This window comes from Mus caroli, unplaced genomic scaffold, assembly GCF_978045245.1.
Source record: "Mus caroli unplaced genomic scaffold, Mus_caroli_1 scaffold_10, whole genome shotgun sequence".
Lineage (NCBI taxonomy): Eukaryota > Metazoa > Chordata > Mammalia > Rodentia > Muridae > Mus > Mus caroli.
The window spans coordinates 108,014,266-108,035,223 of record NW_028227265.1 but is presented as its reverse complement, the minus strand read 5'-3'; the positions used below and the strand labels follow the sequence as shown (position 1 = coordinate 108,035,223).

Sequence of the window (20,958 nt, the reverse complement as noted above, 5' to 3'; positions counted from 1 at the left end):
ATCCCATTACAGATGGTTGTGAGACACCATGTGGTTGCTGGGAATTGAGCTCACGACCTCTGGAAGAGGTCAGTGCTACTAATTGCTGAGCCATCTCTCTAGCTCTCATGCGAGGTCTTAATTACTGCTGAAAGGTTTATGTCAGAAAGGAACCTGGGCCCACTAACAAACCCCGGGTGCTGCCCAGTGGTCTGCAACCTAGCATTTCCTGAGAGTCTTGTTGCAGTAGGTTACCTGTGGGAATATATAACTTTCAGGGTGGTAAATACTCACACAGCAAGATAGCTATATCCAGTGGAATCTAAAACCATTAACCATTTCATATGCCCCCCCCCCCATTATCCAGCCCCCTCCCCAAGAAAGCTCACTTCTCTAAAAGCGGACATCACACCTTTTTTTTTCCTCCTCTTTTATCTACATTCTACTTCCTGGGAAAGAATTTTATAAAAATGTAATCCTCTTAATGTTTGAAATTCTTACTGATCCCCATGTTCCGAAAGAATCGTATAACTGGAAATTAGTATTTCCTGACCACAGCATTTATTTTGTTTTATAGTAGTATGCAACTGATTGAAATAAAATTTTAAAATCAAATTATCTTGGAAATTAATTCCTTAAAAATCTAATGGGTTCCACATGGGCAACTGTGGACTTCTTAAAACAGATGAAGTGTTGTTGTTGGTGGTGTTGGTGGTGTTGTTTTTCCCCCTGTAGACAGGGTTTCAGTATGTACCCCTGGTTGGCCTGGAACTCAGAGAGGTCCAGATGCCTGTTTCTGCGTCCCTGCTGAAACTAAAGATGTGTGTTACACCCAATCCCCTTTCTTTTTTAAAAAAAGCTACCAGGGCTGGCAGATCTCACCCAAAGAAGCAAACACAAGGAAGTTTGGTTTAAAATAGAAATCATCTGATTTTCAAGAGGATTCGCAATCTGACTTACTCTCAGCGGTAAGATACACAGATGATCTCAAGCTTGCTTTGTCTGATGGGCTGTGATGTCTGTATCTGGCAATTAGATCGGACAGAGGTGCGGAGGATGACATCTATGGAAGTTGAGTGTCTTGGAAATACTATTGGAGACAGATGCTTTCTTGAGCATGTAACATCGTTGGGAGAGCGTGGAAACAATGTTTAAGGGACTGACCTAGGTGGAAACAATGTTTAAGGGACTGACCTAGGAAGGATGATGCCAGCAACAGAGGCCATGCACAAACTCTGCACTCTGGATGCTAACTTGTTCCTCAGAGCATTGAGGGTGAACGATTTGGACACTGCTCTGGACGTGTACTGGTCTGAACAACCAAGGAGGTGGTCGCAAGCCGTGTTCCTCACCAGACATAGAAAAAGAGCAAGAAGAGACACCTGAATTACTCCATGACTTCTGTATGAGGCAGTGCTTGGCTCAATACATACATGTGGGGATGCACAGAACACGGATATGTAGACGATGCAGATATCCCTCGAGCCACCAGCATACTCGGCAAACACACTCAACACCCAGACACTGGCTTTTAATCCAGTGAAAGGAACCATGGCCTCTTGGGGGGAAAATGGTTGATCCTGGGGCTGGAACAGAGAAGGTATAGGTTGATCCTGCTTCATCTTGTTAGTAAAAGGACAAGAACATCACAAAAGGACACAGGAACCATCTGGAAAGAATGAAGCCGCCAAACCCGTGACTCAGTATAACATTATACTTTTGACCAACAGAGGTAGGACTTAACACCTCTCAGCTTCAGTGTGGCCTGAGTGAGTGGCAGTGAACTGACTGGGACATGGAAGTTTAGTACCTGTGATGGTGGGGAAGCCTAAGAGGTACTGAATTACTACTGCTTGGGGCAAGCAGCATCTGAGGCATGCCACGGCGACATCATGTACTCCTTGAGAGGACATGAGGAGGACAGACCTTACCTTTGTGAAGAACGCTGGACACACCCAAATGGAGGATAAAAACAAAATACTTAACCAGCACTCCTCAGAAATGGCAAGGACAGACAGACAGACAGACCTCAGGACCATGGGAGACTAACCCTGACTACGTGACTAAGTACAAGGAGATGTTCAGGTGGAGTGTGAATTTACACAGCAGCCTTTGCATGTTAGGATAAACAAAAGATGGGCGAAGGTGTAGCTGTGGTACAAAACCTGCCTGACATTCATAAGGTCCTGGGTTTGATCCCCAGCATTGATAAAAAGGGAGGGGGGTTAACTATAAGCTACTTATAGCTGGCATTTCATCAGGTCCTCGTAAATGACTGGACCATATGGGGTGAAGAGAAACCTGTTTATACCTATTTCTTCTTTGGGGACAGAGTCTCCCTTCTTTAAAGTTTTCTAACATTAAATGTGGAGATCTAACATCCTGCATGTAATGTGCATGGCGCCCCACCTCACTGAATAACACGTTCTAGGTTCTGACACAGGTCGTATCTCTTCAGCTGGATCTCTGCCTCCAGACCAGGACTGCAATCTTCTGGCAAGCTCTGGAGCCCACCCACTCTTCCCATGGCTGATCCCCTGACCTCTGACCCTTTTGCAAATGCTCTAAGAACATTGAAAGGCAGCTGGTAGTTGGTAAGTACCACTGGAAATCATCTTGAAGCATATCCAAACTGGGTATTATTGAAAAACAGCATACACAGTTATGCCATAGCTTAATGTATGTAGATCCTTAAGCCTTTAGGAAATGTGAGAGTGTTACATGGTAATTGGGGATAACAGGCACTGGACGGCTATAACTGTTGCGGTGAGTGTTCCTATGAGGTAGGCCTTGTTACTCTCATTGTATAGTTGAGAAGATTCGGGATCAAAGGAGTTAAGTCATTTCCTATTGTCACACACATAGTGGCCGGCAGGCGAGCATGGCATCTCCGTTCGGCATGAAGCATCTGCTAGACCTCCGTTGTGTTGAAATCTCGCAAGGGTTCCGGATTGCTTTGTAAACTTGCGATATACATTTTCTCAGTCCTCACTTCCATTCCCAGCCATCAGTGTCTCTCGCCAGTGTCTTGCCATGACTCAGGCACGTTCTCCGAGGAGTTGTCCACCAGGTCCATATCCCCATCCTACGTGCTTCTTTAGTTCTGACACCCAATCAGGGTTTTCGTTATCTTCCTCAAAGTCCCTGGGGGGGGGGGGGAAACAATTTGGATAATGAGCCTCTGTATTCGAGGCACGGTCTGTGCTTGCTAGTGAGTTCAGTGAAGATTTCTTCCATACAATATTTAAGTTTTTGTAAACTCGGAATTCCATAAGGTAATCGAGTAGAGGAAAAAAAAGTGTCACTGTGGGTTTTTTTTTCCCTAATGTATCATAAAATAAAAGCCAGATATAGCTATACAAGCACAAGTCCCAGCACTAGGAAGCAGATGCAGGGGGAGCCTAATGCGCATGCCCACATCCCAGCACTAGGAAGCAGATGCAGGGGGAGCCTGATGCACATGCCCACATCCCAGCACTAGGAAGTTGAGGCAGGGGGAGCCTGATGCGCATGCCCACATCACAGCACTAGGAAGTTGAGGCAGGAGGAGCCTGATGCACATGCCCACATCCCAGCACTAGGAAGCAGATGCACGGGGAGTCTAAAGGTCTCAGGACTCAGAAACAAAAGCAAGAAGCCTGGGTGAAAGAATACTGTGTGCAGGAAGCAGCCAGAAATTCATGATGAAATTTTAGTATTGCCCACCACACAGCAGCAAACAGAGGTGCTGTTTAGGATAGAAAGTGGTATAGTTCTTACTAAATCTGAAATTATTGCAGTATGGTACAGCGTGTATTCCATTCCCCAATCAAAGCATTCTAGGTCTATTACAACATACGTGTCTTCTTCATCCAGCCGAGGTTCGAATCTCTCTGGGTCTAACATGACAGAATCGAGATCACCGTCGACGCTGTCCGATGCTGTGTCTTCAGAAAGGGGACCTTTCAGGAATCCTTCTGCACCTTCAGGGGAGCAGCAACAGAAAGTGTGGCAATTTACCTACTGAGCTTTAAATGAGGTCTCACTATTGCCAGGGCTGGTCTTGATCATCAAATGTTAGGACTACAGCCCAGAGCCATAGTGCCTGATAGACAATTTAAACAGTATTTACTCGACATAATTTGGGTAGACAACAGACCCAGGAAGTATCAGAATGTGGATTAAGTTTTAAAGCAACTCTGTCTCCAAGAGAGGGGGTATATGCACTAAAACCCGTTAAATGTAAGAAATCAGCTCTCTTTTAATCATAATTTATATTAGCCACTCAAAACATTTTTCAATGAAAGAAATATAACTAAAATTCTTGCAACATCATTAAAACCTGCCATGCCATTACAGGTGCTACTTGATATGATTTATCTCAGATTTTTGAGTAAGCAAGGAGATTTTTGGTATTTGAACTGTCAAAGTTATATGTATACACGTGCAACCCTTAAATGCAGTCCTCTGGCCTGAAGTTCTTTTTTTTTTTTTTTTTTTTGTTTTGTTTTTCAAGACTATATTATAAATGGTCATTCAGGTTTAATAAAAATATATTTTAAAAATTAAATCCTGGCTGGGCAGTGTGGCGCACGCCTTTAATTCCAGCGCTTGGGAGGCAGAGGCAGGTGGATTTCTGAGTTCTTGACCAGCCTGTTCTACAAAGTGAGTTCCAGGACAGCCAGAGCTACACAGAGAAACCCTGTCTCAGATGCTAATAGGTAGATAGAGACAGACATACAGACAGATCCTAACTGTCCTTCATTTTAAGGCTCTATTCCATATAACAAATTCAAAAATCAATCTTGAGGTATTCCTATGACCAGTGTACATTTACATGGCAAAAATGGCTGTTCCAGGGCTACAGACACAGGTTATCACGCAAAATGCCGAGGGTCTGAGCCCAGCACCCCTAGCAATCTTAAACGGATTCCTTTCTAACACAGTGACTGTTAAAATGAGAAACTGGGAAATAGAAATAAAGTATCTATAATGAGAAATTTTAAACACAGGTTAAGACTAGCCATAAATGATTCCAGAACACGTAAAAGTACAATTTTAGGAACTTTCAAGATTTATGTGTGTGTGTGTGTGTGTGTGTTGTGTGCCCATTCTCTATGTTTATAGCATACATGTGCCTGTGTACCAGAAAAGTACATTGGGTCAACTAGAACTGGACTTGCCCCATAGGCACTGGGGACTGAATCCTCGTCCTCTAAAACCCAGGGCGCTCATAGGGCTGAGGCATCTCTCCTGCCCCGGCTTTACACGGTAAAGCCACAGGGATCAGGGAAGAGAGAATGGATGGCTCTATTATTTAATGTGTGCAGCTCCAGTCTTGTGAAGAATCTGGAGGCCAGTTACACAATAGCATGCAGGAGTGTAAAGCTACCAAACTGCATACTCAAAGATCGGTAAGCCAAAGGACATGGAGAGACCGCTCAGCAGTTAGGAACGCCCGCTGCTCTTCCGAGGATGACTGAGTCCCAGCTCCCACGTGGTGGCTCACAACTGCCTGTGACTCCAGATCCAGGGAATCTGACTCTCTCTCTGGCCTCCCTGGGCACCTCACATACACACAGTCACTAACAAGGACATAGACACATAAATAAAAATAAATCTTTTTAAAGGTTACTGAGATGGTCGATTTTATCCATATCTTACCGCATTTTAAAAAAATTCAAAGTATCGGTATGATTATATAACAGACAAAACATTACCTGGTCTATATATTGTGTATGTTTGAAATGCCTGGCTGAGATCAGCGTCCTTCAGCATTGACAGCAAGGCCTCAGGGGGCTCTCTGACCCACTGCCTTCTGGCATTTTCTTTATACTTTATCACAGACCCACCTAGTCGTAAAGAGGGACATTAGTACCAGGTATAAAAAGAAAGATTTCCCAGCATCTATCTTTCACATTGTATTTCAAGCAAAGTTGTGATTATATTTGACTCTCACTGAAAATCTAGTTCACTCACCTACATGAGGAGTGCCAAATGTCTCTTACAGAGTGATACAAACTCAAACCCTGGCATGGCTTTGCTATAGAGTGCTCTGTAGTCAAACAATAATATCCAGTCTGACTATGGTCTTCTGGCATAGCCACAGGCTCCAGAGTTGTGGACCTAAGATGCTTTTTAAGCGTTAAGTCTCGGAGCTGGAGAGATGGCTCAGTAGGTAAGAGCACGTGTTGCTCAATTATGAGGACCAGAGCTCAGCTCCTGTCACCCTCACTGGGAAGCTGACAAATGCCTGTAACTCTAGCTCTGAGAGCTCTGACACCCTCTTCTGGCTTCATATGCATATGCACATGTATTCCCATGGACAGACACATGCACAAATAAAATTAAAATAAATAAAAGTTAAGTATGTGTTGAGCATATTACATATGCATATAAACAATGCAGTTGTGGTAGCTCTTTACATGGCATTTATGTGGCCTTATGTACAACTGGTCTAGAGATTAAGGTGTGCAGACAGATGTGGGTGTTACATGCGTCTCACATGAGGCACCTGACCATGCATGAACCAGACTCTAAGGGATGGTGCTGGTGCTAACCTCTGTCATCCTCTGCCGTGAAACTGGAGGTAAGGATGGATGCCTTCTCCAAAGCTTCTACAGCAGAACTGGGACCGTGTCTCTCCCACTGCGGCCTGTGAGGACTTGCCGGACTGGTATGCCTCCCGTGCTCCTGTGGGTTACCTGATTCTCAGATGCAGAAAAGGATCAAAGGTCAACAGCGCCACCCTGTTTATTCATCCACACGTGCACATGTGCTCTAACAAGGCAGAAGCATTTCTTGTCTCTCAAACTCAGACGTAGCCCGAGTCCTGTACAGTCTTGGGAACAAAGGCAATAGCAACGGTCCTGAGTGAGGTCATGCAAAGGTCAGCTCAACTGAGAGTGAGCTGGCAGTGGATGCATTAGGATATGCGTATTACTAACCCTTTGCATGGCATTCATGTGCTACTCCCAAGCACTCAAACACACAAAGTGTGCTTTACTCACGATGACTCGCACTGACACCTTCTCTCCCTCCCTACTCCCCTCTTACTTACTCTTTACCTAGAGCCTCAGCACTAGAGCATGGATTCTTATTGCCAAACGACGCCCCCAGCTCTTAATCTCTCTTTTCTAAATTGTATGTTATTAGGTAGGTATTTTGCCTGTCTATGTCTGCGTACAGACTGCGTGAGTGTTTGGTGCCCATGGAGGCCAGAAGAAAGCATTGGATCCCCTGGAACTGGTGGTGCAGACAGCTGTGAACTCCTGCGTGGGTGCTGAATCGAATCCACAGAGCCATCTCTCCAGACCTTACTGTCTCTTTTTAGCAGCCGACTGAAGTATTCTCTAATATTCAATCCTAGGTGAGCAGAGAAATATCCACTTGCAAACTTGCTGAGGAAACCCAAGACACCCAAGACCAAGTAAGGGGAACACTGGCATTCACTCACAGTTCCAAACTCCCTACGTAAGCAATGATTATAATTTATTAACTCACCTGGATTTCCTCTGGCTGCTCTTCTCAATGCATTCCCAGCTGGGGTTGTACCAATGCTTTCCAATCCAGTATGGCTACACTTTCTACCACGTTCTTCCTCTTGCTTTATAAAAGATTTTAAATAGTGATTAAATAATGTCTTTGTTACTACAGAAATGTAAAAAAAAATGTGTAATCAGCTATTTTAAGCATAAGTAAAAATTAATGCACTAAAAAGATTTAGTCATAGAAACCCAAATACAAGCATATTAATAATCATGTACATATATGTATATGAATGTTTGTGCATATACTTGTATATTAATATCCATATATATCAGTAGCCATTACAGGATATATGTGTGTATACACACACATATACGCGCGCGCGCACACACACACACACACACATATATAAACAGCAGAGATACTGGACTAGCTTCTTTTCTTTCATGGCTTCCCCCACTCCTTCCAGATCCTCCCTACCTTCTTACATATTTAACTTCATGTTCTCTCTCTTAACTCTCTCTCCATCCAGCTCTGCCACTTGGGTAGCTACATTTTTAAAAGTAGCCAAACACGTGCCAGGCGTGGTGGTGCACGCCTTTAATCCCAGCACTTGGGAGGCAGAGACAGGTGGATTTCTGAGTTCGAGGACAGCCTGGTCTACAGAGTGAGTTCCAGGACAGCCAGGGCTATACAGAGAAACCCTGTCTCGAAAAACCAAGAAAAAACAAAACAAAACAAACAAACAAAAAAAACTAGCCAAACATTAATATGCATTAGTGTGAATATTACTGAACTGTATACCCGAAAATTATTAAGATGAGGAGCCTAGAGAGAGATGACTCAGCAGTTTAAGAACACATACTGCTGAGAGAATCAACTCCAGCAAACTGTCCTAAGACCACCATACCAACTCCACAGCACATGTGACCCTCACCCCCAATAATTAAATAAATGTAACAAAAAAAAACTTTTAAAAGATGTGTTGTTCCTTTGATTACCTTTGAGTATTCATTCCGAAGGCCCCCACTCCACCATATAAAACGCTAACAGAAATTTGATTAAATCATACTTCTCTGAATGGTCTAAAGCCTTTACTTTGCAGTCTAGTGACACACTGCGTGGGTGGTCCTAAATATGCACATAGAGAGAGGATGGTCCCAGGCGTAGCTTCTCCGCTACTGGCTGACTAGATAAGGAACAGGCTGCTGGCACACTTGAGTTTTCTTGTTCTTATGCAGTGGTTCTCAAAATTCTTTTTAAGAATTTTGAACGCATCCAGGGGACATAAAACATCACTTCACAGTGATGGCTCAGCATGCGGTTGATTCCAAAACCCATCAGAATCTTGAAGCAGTTGTAGGGAGGGATGCTGAAAATCCTCAGCGGATGCTGACTGTCCTAGTTAGGTTTAATCTCAACTTGACACATTCTTTAGTCATCTGAGGGGCAGTTTCAACTGGGGACTGCCCAGATGACAGTGGCCTGTGATGTATGGGGAGGAGGGCTGTCTTGATTATTAGTTGATGTTGGAGGCCCAACCCCCTGTACTGGCACCTTTCGCAGGTAGCTGGGTCTGGGCTGTATAACAAAGCTCCTATGCATACCCAAGGAGCGGGCCACTGAGCAGCATCCTCTGTGGTCTTCTGTTTCTAGGATGGCATACAGGACTCTCTCCCTGCCTCAGCCCTAAATTATTCATTCTTCACTATGCTCACAACTGTACCCTTTCATTCTGGGGGCCCTGGCTGAACTGTCCACTCATGGTGATAGAGCTGGCTCTGGCCAGTGACCTTCTAGGGCACATGCCTGAGTGCCTCTCTAGGATGTCTGCACAATGATGAAACTACCAAAGAATGCATTTCTCAGAATATCTCCCCTGAATTAAGCAACACACACATGATTAACACACAGTTTCCAAAGGCCAGGGTCAGAGGTCCTCTGCAAAGGGGACACAAACTCTTTAGATGAGTTGAACGTCTAAATTCTTACCATGGGGCTGACTATAAGGTTACCCCACTCAATCATATTACCAAAATTCACCAAACTATATGCTAAAAAGTGGGCAGATGTTATTATATGTAAAATATGCTTCCATAAATCTAAAATATAACATAGTGTAGCAATGAAATGATATAATTTACGGCCTCTGGGTATTATGTTCTACTTACAACAATATAATACTGAGACATCACTTACCATCTAAAGTTCACAGACATTCTGGGAGTTTAATTACTAGTAATTCTCATGATGGAGTAATCCGCTGACAGTACATCTTCCCTCCCTTGGGGGTGGGCGGGAGTCTGATTATTGCACACGCTGGTCTTGGAAGCTGCTGTGACAAGCCACCTACATTGCTCACATACATTTTAATATTCTAAACAAGACCACTCTGCGGAGGCAATGCAACAGCATGGTGATACTCACGCCAAGAGTCCCTGAAGGCGACTCCATCATAGCACCCATCACAAGTGAAGCTTAACTCCTGGCTAGTCAGTATATAAACAGTAGCTAAAAGAATGTCTTAGCCGGGCGTAGTGGTGCACGCCTTTAATCCCAGCACTCGGGAGGCAGAGGCAGGCAGATTTCTGAGTCCGAGGCCAGCCTGATCTACAAAGTGAGTTCCAGGACAACCAGAGATACACAGAGAAACCCTGTCTTTAAAAAAAAAAGAATGTCTTAAAGTGAAAGCAATTCTTAGCATTCACTTCAGTTCTTTGTGGGTTGACTGACACAGGGTTTCTCTTTGTAGCCCTGGCTGGCCTGGAACCCACTAAGTAAACCAGACTATCCAAGCACTTGGAGATCCACCTGCCCCGCCTCTTTAGGCACGCATCACCACACCTGACCTTAAAGAGCTTTAAGCAGAAAGACAATCACAAAGAGATACAGAACACTTAAAGAATGCCAACTGGAAACTGTTTTTTAAAGAAAAAAATCATCTTATTAAGGTTTCTGTATTTGTGAGGACTAGAGAAAGAAGATGCATTGTGGGTATAGTCTCAATGAGTCCTTCTGAAAGACAGTCAAGGGCACAGCTCTTCCCTGAAGAAGTTGTAAGAACTAAGAGTTCATCACCAGACAGAACTGTCTGAGTCTTAAATAAATCATGGCAATTGTTGGTTTTGGAGTCTGTATTGGTAGTTACCTCCCGTTGTTATGGAAATAACCTGGCCTCACAGTAAGGAATCAGTTCACACAGTCAGAGATTAATGAAATGAACGGAAAGCTCTTTTTAATCATGACTGTCTGGATTTTAGCTAACCCCCAAAAAACATTGGGGTCTTGAATAGATTTCAACAGCTTATATACACCTTAGGCTTGTGAGTTTTACACTACTTTCATCCTTAAGTCTCCTTCAGGTCCTAGCCCCAGGCTACACTTTAAACAGTTTACATATGCGGGAAGCGGGTAGGGCCGCATGGGCCAAGATGGCTCCCTGGTCCATTGCCAGGCCCCGAGAAACCCACATGTTTACTGCCTTGCCCGAACATGTGCAGTGAAACTGAATGTGTAAGCTGCCTGCCAAGTTAGATTATTCCTCATGATCCGGATCTGTCAGCCTATCTGTGACTGACTTGAGCTCGTGCCTGGAGCATGTGTGATTCTGATTGGATGAGGTGGTGTGGAGCGAGATGAGGTCAGTTGCCACTACTGTATAAATATAGCCCTTGCTCTAAGTGAAAAAAGCTGTAAGTAAGTAAAGCTGCCCCAAGTAAAAAGCTGCGGAGGAAGCTGCAAGTAAAGTGGAAGCTGTGTGAACCCGTCTTGGTGTCTGTGTCGTTCTTGTCTCTGCGGCAAGCAGAGACTGTGCCAAGTGGTGGCCCGTACGGGGAAATTTTAGTAAGCAGCGGTAAGTAAAGAAAGCATAGGCCTGACAGGTTCCCCAGAAAAAAGGGGACGGAGCACCAAGGTTCTCAGGAATAGAGAAGAAGAGAATTTCAGTAACATGGGTTCAACTGCGTCTAAAATGAAAGTAAGAATGGCATACGGGGAAGAAAGCCAGCTAATTCTTAAGGGTATAAAGATGGGGCTAGGAGCTTTTGGTAAACAACCTGATGTAAAATGGATTGAGGTACTTGCCTCCACTAATTGGCTTCAGTTGGTCATGAGAAATCCTATGATATACCCCAGAATTACCCGGACTGAGCCAATCTCAGGTGCTGTTAATGTATTTACTGATGGATCCAAAGGCTGCGTGGGAGTAGTTTATGTTGAAGGAAATCAACCCCAAGCTCATGTATTTCCCTATCCATCTGCACAAGCTGTTGTTGGAGCAGTTAGTATTTGCTTCCTGCATTACTCATATGGCAGGAATGTGTGTAACCTCTGTTCAGTATCAGAATTTTTCCAGAGCTGCAAATCTATCGCATGCAATTGGTGCAATGCTGCTACACAAAGATGAACGAATTGCAAGCATCGATTGTTGCCGTGTAAAACACCCGTGTGGAGATTGCAACTGCAAAGCAATGGCTGGAGATCATCCAGGGAACTGTGGGATTCTTTAAAAACTGGGGAGGGATGGCCTTTTGGGCGCTCCTGCTGACTGTTGTGTGCAGAGGAATGCTTTGGTGGGTGGCATGTATGCAAAGGCCACACAGGGCTGATAAACCAGCCTTAGTGCAGGCTATGGCAGCCTTGGAAGCAGGAACATCCCCCCAATGTTGGCTCAACATGCTGGATCAGTAATCAATGATGGGTAAGACCCTCACGTGCGCATACCAACCTAAGACAGGATGGCAAAAGTGAGTTTGTCACTCCCATGACGGGTAAGGATGTGGCACAGATGGGGGCAACCTAAGACAGATGCTGATCCCAGAGCTACTAATAAAAGGGGGGAGATGCGGGAAGCGGGTGTGGCCCCATGGGCCAAGATGGCGCCCTGGCCCATTGCCAGGCCCCGTGAAACCCACATGTTTACTGCCTTGCCCAAACATGCGCAGTGAAATTGCATGCGTAAGCTGCCTGCCAAGTTAGATTATTCCTCGTGATCCAGATCTGTTAGCCTATCTGTGACTGACCTGAGATCATGCCTGGAGCGTGTGTGATTCTGATTGGATGAGGTGGTGTGGAGCAAGATGAGGTCAGTTGCCGTTACTGTATAAATATAACCCTTGCCCTAAGTAAAAAAAATGTTGTAAGTAAAGAGAAAGCTGCAAGTAAAGAGGAAGAGCTGCGGAAGCTGCGTGAACCCGTCTTGGTGTCCGTGTTGTTCTTGTCTCTGCGGATCAGAGACTGCGACAACATAGAGACAGGAGCTTACATGTCTGGCCACTTGGGCAGATGGGAGATATTGACAGAATTATTTAAGTACACCAACATTGTTCTTGTCAAATAGTTACCCAGGTACATCTTGCCCACCCAGCAGAAAAAAAATGCATTTCTCAAAAAGACAACTAGGGGCTTTCGGCAAGCCAAGAGCTAACGCTGGCTGTGACCCTGTGCTGCCCCTTTGAGCTACCCATCAGAGGTATGTTCTCTGGGGGTGTGGTTAATGGCTGATCAATCCTAGGCAAACATTTACATCGCAGTATGTACCTCAATCTCCTCTAACAGGCCTGGCTGACACACAGCTTCCCTTTGAGGTGTTTTGGGGGGCAATGTTCCCTTAGCTAAACTCTACTTTGTGCAATTTATGTCTCCTAGAAGAAAAATCTATTAGCAAATCCCTTATAATATCAATTCTATGAGTTTCTTTAATATCAGCATAACTAGTGCCCATTTCCTCTGGGCTGGTTTCTAGAGCATTCTGTGGAAGGAGAGCTTAAGAGAGGGCTTAGGTTCTGCCTGAGGGAAGGATTTGACCCTTCTACTTTTGGAATAGCTCCATTCTCTCTTATCTGGTTACATAAACCCTATCTGTACTCTCGAAACAGTGGCTTCAAACTTTTGACCCTCCTGCCTGGCTATCTTTTTAACCTTTTTAATTAAAAGGTTGGATGCTGGGGATGTAGTTCAGAGGTTTAGTAAAGCCCTCTCTGCTTGATCTCAGTACAACAAAAGAAGAAAGCTACTCACAGTGTCAAAGAAGGGAAAGGAACCATAAGCCCACGAATCACAGCTGATTTGCTAAGGTGAGTGTTGTGGGAGGAGACCCGCTGTTGCTGTTCATGGCTTTATCGAGCCACTAGTGGAACACAGAGTCACAGCTGCCCAGGGCTCAAAATGACCAACAGGACCTTGGATAGCAGACTGGAAAATGTCAACTTGATTCACAGGATAACTTAAAAGGGACTACAAACTTTGCAACAGAAAAATGTCAAGGCTAAAACGGGAATAAGATTCTGGACATGCTGCAATATGGACGAACCCCGAGAACCGAGTGTAATAAGATAACTCGGGCACAGGGAGGGCAGATCCTGCATGAGCTCTGTGATGCCAAGATTTACAAGCTAGAGTCACCCAGGAGCAGAGGGAGCCTCAGTTGAGAAAATGCCTCCATGAGATCCAGATGTAGGGTATTTTCTTAATTACTGATCAATGGGGGAGGGCCCAGCTCACTTTGGGTGCCAGGCATTCCTAGGCTGATGTCCTGGATTGAATGAAAAAGACAGAAAGGAGCAGGCCCAGCTCAGGGCTGATAGGGTCCCCGCTGGGATGGACCACTTTCTTTAGTTGCTTTTGTGGATACTCTGTGACACCAAGGAGAAAGGTATAAAACACTGTCTCAAAACAAATAAATTGCTAAAATGCTAAAATGTTTGGTTATATACTGTTTACCACAAGGAAAGCAAAACAAAACAGAAAGCTGAGCTTAGGAGGCGGGACTGTGTTCTGCCATATCTATATCCATACCACTAATTAATTACCTTTGGTAATTAAAAATGGGAATAAAGACTAAACGAAGGTCCGTAGAGCTCAGCAGGTGGTGCAGGAACAGCTACTGGATGCCTCACTCGCCAGAGGTGAAGGACAATTCAGCTGAAGGGGCGGGGTCAAGGCCTGACACCACACAAGCATCGGCCCAGCTGAAGCTCATCGGAGGCAAGCTTCGCGAATTCCATTTTAAAGCACTTACCATGGCGGTAGAGTCTGCTTCTCCTGGAGCTCTCCCGACTCTGTTGGGGTCTGCTTAGAAAGAGAGGGTAAAAGAAAACACAGGAAGGCTCATCTTACTAAATTCTAACACATCCCCTGGCCCCGCATCATGTTCTGTGTTTTGAGAAAGGCCCCCCACTATGGGTCCCGGGCTCTTCTCCTTCAGCCTCCCAAACTCTGGCATTAGGCGGCTGTCAAATAAGGATTTTGAAGATGGTCGACCACAGCATTAACCTGAAGGGGTATCCAGCTTTGGATGTCTGTTAATATTCTCCAGATGGAGAGAGAGACAACTTCTGCTGTTTCATTCATAACGTTGAGATCTTACATAACATTCATAAATGCTGTCACATGAGAAATTAGAGATATCTGCACCCCCACTGTTGCACCCCCACGTTTTACTGATTTTTGTCTTTGTTGCATAGAACTCATTTTGTACATACTGAGACATACTCTGATCCCCCTGCCTCACCTCCAAAAAGGCTAGGATTAAAGGCACCAGTCACCACACTTGGCTTCCTTTGCCATACTAAAACCTGCTATTAAGTTTAAAAACACAAGTGTGAGCCCGTCTCAGAAAACCCCGTCCTCGTGCCCAAGTTCACTTCTGACCTCACTGTCTGCACACTAAATGGTCCCACTGTGCGAGCATTCTGCTCACTCTTTTATTTGTCTTGTGACGAATGAAGATATCCTAAAGAGGTATGTACGTTCTTCTCCTTGCCTACCAAACTATGGGAACAAAACTCCCTCAGGAGCTGGCATTCCCCCAGTCTCGTGCTGGGAGAGGGGAAAGACCAAAGCCTGGGGCAGCTAGAGAAAGAGCTTGAGTCCTGGAAAGGGATTCCACGTGGCTCTGACACCTGAGAGGCCAAAGCAAAGACAGGAATGGGTCAGTCACGGGTGGACCCACCTTGACCAGGACACTTAGCCATGTATGTCCCTTGCAGGCTATACACTTGAAACTCATGTTATGACCCTGGAAGGCGGACAGGGGTTGTCTGTGCATGAAGGGAACAGAGGGCCTTACAAGCCTCTGTACATTTTAGACAACATGGTACTGAGATGGATATCTGACATAGACCAAGATGACTAATGCTGAATGTGAAGGGGCGGGGGCAGAATCAGCATCAGATGGCTGATACCAGATGTCCAGGGAACCCAAAAGTGACAGTCCTGTAATCTGTTCTCTAATTACACCAGGCAGAATGCCTCTTTGTGTGAATCCACACAAATATGACCTCAATGTCTGAGGCCAGTACCTTCAGCCTGTGTGTGCTGATAGATCTGTCATGCCTGCCAGCGTCTGACTTCTGTGTGGCCTGTGTGGCAGGGAATAGAGTGAGTTTTATCTGCCTGCAGCTGCATTCCCTTTAAGCTCCTAGCTTCAAGGATCAGCCCTCTTTCCCTGGGACTGAAGCACAGAACCCGCAGTGAGAGTCACTAGTCCTTGTTCCTCTCCCCAGTGTGGGCACACTGAACACCCCTCCTTTCTCTTCCTCTCACTGTTGTCTCTGATTGGCTGACTGAGGACAGGTGGCTGAAACAATCTTGTTAAGGCTACCTGGAGAGGCTCTTATGCTAACTCCTGTAGCTATATATATATATATATATATATATATATATATATATATGAAATTATAAAGCTATATTTTTCTAATCTTCTCCTAGTGCTTTCTTGCCCAGTGGTTCCTACTACCCTGGGAAATAAACAAATGCTGTAGAATAGGACCAGAGGCAAAATTATCATCAAAGCAATCCTGTAAAGCAATATGGCTGATTCTTGGGCAATAGAGACGATACTGAAGGATTAACTGAGGCTATATCTGTGATACTGTGGCAGACATACTTTGAGTTGTGTCTATAGTGCTTGGCTCCTCGCTCCTGTGACCCTTCAACCTAACCCAAAAAAGCAAACAAACTGCTTCCACAAGTGGTCTATGAGGACAGCTCAAAGATACAGACTCCACACATGGTTAGTTACCCACAAGGCCCCAGCAGGGAATTACCTATACTTTTTATTCTTCTCATATCTATTATCTCTGTTGAACTTCCTCAGAAGGAAGTCACTGATTGAAAAGGAATTTTTAAAAGTACTTTGAAAAACTTTAGATGCCGGGCAGTGGTGGCACATGCCTTTAGTCCCAGCACTTGGGAGGCAGAGGCAGGTGGATTTCTGAGTTCCAGGCCAGCTTGGTCTACAGAGTGAGTTCCAGGACAGCGAGGGCTACACAGAGAAACCCTGTCTCGAAAACACCCCCCCACCCCCAAAAGAGAAATGACAAGTTCCAAAAGAGATGTTAAATTAAACTTGATGCTTGTTCATGGCAGACTATAGATGCATGAAATTTTTATGCAGTCATTATGTAGATATTACCTTGTTTAAAAGGCCCTGTTTCTAAGTTTTATTGATAGATTTTATCTTTTCAGATGAGATTTAAGGTCCCAAACTTAGTCAAAAGCATACACACACAAACCTGCTCCCACTCAAGCCCCACCTCCCACACTGACGGACATCCTACATCACATGACAGTCAGTGAGCCTACACTGCTCGGTCACCACCCAAAGCCACAGTTCTGCGTAGAAAGGGCTCTGCCTTTGAAAAGTTAGTTTGCACAATGGTCCACCAGAAACTTGAGAATTCAATGTGCTATAACATTAGCATTATATTTTTCATGGTTAGATCCCTAGGTCAGCCTACATAAGCCCTCAATCTAACCCATAACAAGTCCAAGTAGACAAGATACTAAATTACAAAGCAGACACTCTCTCATCACTGAACTATCCAATCTAGGTTCTTCTTCGTCCCTGGAAAATTAAGAAGTACAGTAAGAAGGCAGGAAAAATTTGAAGTAATAAAGTTGATGTTATAAAGGATTTAATTCCTTAGGAAATAGTAAGTTACAGAAAGCAGAATTCAGGTAAAGGAGTTCCGTCTCCGATATGCCTGGATGATAAGAACCTTATACACCAGGCTCCTTAGAGATGGTAGGAAAGAAAATTCTGTACCATAACTGAAGTTTGGGCTTGCTGAGAAAGTTTCTAGTGTTCACTAAGACTGACCTCCAGTTAGGCTCCATTCCGTAACAAAAGGAGACAGCCCTGACTCAAAACCTGGCCATTAGGCCCCTCCCCACATCGAAGAATATGCCTCTAACAGGCAGCACAAGGGGACGGCTCAGGGTCACAACTATCACTAAGACCTGGCCTGCTATTAAGTCTCCCCGGTTCTTATCAGTAGAAGCATAATTCTGCCAGGTGTGAAAGATGTCCCCAGGTAACAACTGCCTGAAAAGAACAAAACTGACGTGCTTAAATAACTCAGTCAATATCTTTGCTGTGTTGAACTCCCATCTGCCAGACATCAACATTCCTGCCTCTAGGACTGGGATCTGAAGGAGGGCTAAGAATGACGTGTATGGTTGGGCATTTAGCTCAGTGGTAGAGCGCTTGCCTAGCAAGCACAAGGCCCTGGGTTCAATCCTCAGCTCTGGGGGAAAACAAAAAAGAAAGACATGTATGCAGTATGTGTAAATTTAAGGTCCATAGAAGCTGGTAAAATACTCTATCCAAGGCTGACTCCCTTTTGCACATCACCAGAACTAGCCACACACTAGTATTTAAGAGCTTTTTCTTATGGATCTCTAAGTGTGTGGAGTGATTTCTCACTCGGAAAGCATATTAATTCTATAATTCTATGTCTAACATAGCAAAGAAAACTACTAGAGGACTAACTCTGATATATAGTTCTAGTAACATGAAAGTTATATTTTCTTTTTATGATACTTTTAAAAACAGACATGTAAGCCGGGCGTGGTGGCACACACCTTTAATCCCAGCACTCAGGAGGCTGAGGCAGGCGGATTTCTGAGTTCAAGGTCAGCCTGGTCTACAAAGTGAGTTCCAGGACAGCCAGGGCTGCACAGAGAAACCCTGTCTCGAACAAAACCAAAAAACAACAACAAAAACAAAAACAAAAACCCAACAACAACAAAAACAGACATGTAAAGTAAGTTCTCCCAAACTCTTACCCTGTTTTTTCATATTCTTAGGTGTGGATATTTTGATTTCATCTAATATCTGTTGTCCATATTCTCTGATGATCTGAAATTTAAATTTGAGGATTTAAAGATGTGAGAAACACTTCTCTATACCCCACACCAGCCCAGAACCCAGAATGATCCCTCTCCCTTAGCCCACATAGCAGAGATTGCTCGACACAGTAGCCAGATCCACTGTCCTTTCGGTACCACCATCATGCCGTATCATCATCAGTGCTCTTCCATGCAAGAATACTTAGAGTTTGGAAAAGAAAAACGTCCTTTAAAAGTAAATGCAAGCCAAACATGGTGGTGCACACATTTTATCCCAGAGCTTGGGGGGTAGAGCAGGCAGATTTCTGAGTTCAAGGGCAGCTTGGTCTACAAAGTGAATTGTAAGACAGCCAGGGCTACACAGAGAGAAACCTTGTCTTAAACAACAACTATAATAAAATGTAAAGAGGTGAATGTGGGTCTAGCAACTTGGGAGGCTGAGGCAAGCCTGCCAATTTGAGGCTGGTTTTGACCCAAAAACCACAGCCCAAGTTTGATTTTTAGCCCACCCCCAAAAAGGAGGGAGAGGAGACACAATTAACATATAGATATATAGATATAGGTGGGAATTCTGGGTCCCAAGAGAAAAAAGGAGATACAGGGAAAGAGAGAGGGGCTTTTCTGCCATGCCTTGGAGGAAAGAGGGCACTGCAATCATGTTAGTAAGGCCTTGAGGTAGCTCGGGTCTGCAGCCTCCTCTACAGATAGATAGCCAAGGATGGTGGCAGGAGCTAGCTAATGCTAGCCACTAAGTTTAGGAGGGGGAGAGAGAGAGAGAGACAGAGAGAGAGAGACAGAGACAGACAGAGACAGAGATAGAGAGAGAGACCGAGACAGAGAGACAGAGACAGAGACAGAGACACAGAGAGAGAGAGAGAGAGAGAGAGAGAGTGCATTTCAAGGCAGGAGGTATTTGGGCCCAGAAATTGTGCCTAGAGGCAAGTTCTAAAGGTAATGGAGCAGAGAATGTGTTTTTTTATCCTCAGATTCAAAAGGAAGCCTGGTTATGGCTGGTCGTGATCGATCCTGGAGCATAAGGCATTAGCGTGTTTTTAAAACTACATGCAACAGAGCTAGACTTTGCCCACCATACATGAAGCTCTAGCTCAACCGCAGGGCAGGAAAGTGTAACAGCCAATGGGAAGCAGCAGCAGGAGGGGGAAGGGGGAAAGGAAGTTCAACCATCTTAAACACACTTCTGAATTATGTGACTTTCTACAAGCACGCATGACTCAATTATGCTTAAAAGACAACCATTTCAGGGCCAGTGAGATGGCTCAGAGGTTAAGAGCAGCTGCTGCCAGGCTTGATAACCTGAGTTCCATCACTAGACTTAATTAAAGATGGAGAGAGCCAGCTTGTCCTCTGACATCTCCATGCCCACCTCTGGTCATACCTGAGGAGGCAAGCACTTCGGGACCAGTGGAGCCAAGCTACCCCTGCAGAGCAGGGTTGTGGCGGAGGGGCGGTGTGAAGGGTTCCTTTTCAGCATCTGCTTGACCAGGCCCTGAAGCTTACAGGAGTACAGAGCCGGCAGCGGGTGGATGGGCCCCTGGCATATTTTCAGGATCAGGTTTTTCCAACTATTTGCCTGGAACTGAAAAGTACAAGTTACACTTTAAATACATGGAAAGGAGATACAGACATAGGAAATATCAGCCGAGGTAGATTCGTGTTTCCCTAAGTTATTTCCATTTTGGGAAGGTGCTGGCCATCAGGTCCCTTTCCTTCTGAAGCTGACCTTGTATGCTTGGGGAGCAGCCCAGCCCCCCACATGGAGACATGGTATCCATCAGTGTCTACCTCATCGGTGTTCATCAGTGTCTACCTCATTAGTGTCCACCAGTGTCTACCTCATCAGTCCCAGCCTGCCATGAGCAAACTCAGGGGCACCAGCACAACCATGGCTCCCTACTTGGGCTGCACTTCAGAACAATCTGGTTTTAAAGCATTAAAATCAAGACCTCTTTGGAGATTCTGATTCAGTTATACAGAATGGGTCATTCTCAACATTTAAAAAGATTCTTTAAGCTGTTCTCTCTCTCTTACAGATTTATTAATTTTATATATTTGAATATGCTGTCACAGTCTTCAGACACACCAGAAGAAGGCATCAGATCCCATTATAGATGGTTGTGAGCCACCATGTGGTCGCTGGGAACTGAATTCAGGACCTCTGGAAGAGCAGTCAGTGACCCTAAGCGCTGAGCCATCTCTCCAACCCAACTGTTCTCTTTTTGAAAACATGTTTTTTTAAAAATATTTTTGAAAGATTTTTTTATTGTGTGTGCGTATGAGTTAGAGTGACAAATGTAATTAATAACACAAGTATAATTAATGACTATCACAAATGCAGCAAATATCACAAGTGTAACTAAT

At 44.6% G+C, this 20,958-nt stretch overlaps 1 protein-coding gene and 1 long non-coding RNA gene across 5 annotated transcripts in view; one reads left to right on the top strand and one right to left on the bottom strand.

Annotated features, from left to right (window-relative positions):
- The first annotated feature begins 1,990 nt into the window (after positions 1-1,990).
- On the top strand, positions 1,991-7,455 carry LOC147002490 (uncharacterized). The gene is made up of 3 exons (XR_015048685.1): positions 1,991-2,064; positions 2,438-2,573; positions 7,328-7,455. It is a non-coding gene; the product is annotated as an uncharacterized LOC147002490 (long non-coding RNA).
- Nek3 (NIMA related kinase 3) overlaps positions 2,596-20,958 on the bottom strand; it is a 34,308-nt gene continuing 15,945 nt past the window's right edge. For 2 of the 4 annotated variants that reach the window (XM_085844108.1, XM_085844110.1), the window contains 8 exons: positions 19,976-20,176; positions 18,517-18,589; positions 14,465-14,514; positions 7,462-7,564; positions 6,519-6,668; positions 5,679-5,810; positions 3,818-3,941; positions 2,596-3,123 (listed from right to left, as the gene is read on the bottom strand). In XM_085844108.1, the coding sequence (XP_085700234.1) occupies positions 3,018-3,123; positions 3,818-3,941; positions 5,679-5,810; positions 6,519-6,668; positions 7,462-7,564; positions 14,465-14,514; positions 18,517-18,589; positions 19,976-20,176 (939 nt within the window). In that variant the 3' untranslated portion in view covers positions 2,596-3,017. Of the gene's footprint in view, positions 3,124-3,817; positions 3,942-5,678; positions 5,811-6,518; positions 6,669-6,800; positions 7,324-7,461; positions 7,565-14,464; positions 14,515-18,516; positions 18,590-19,975; positions 20,177-20,958 lie in introns of those variants that run through there. The other 2 variants (XM_085844109.1, XM_085844111.1) reach the window with 2 other exon arrangements.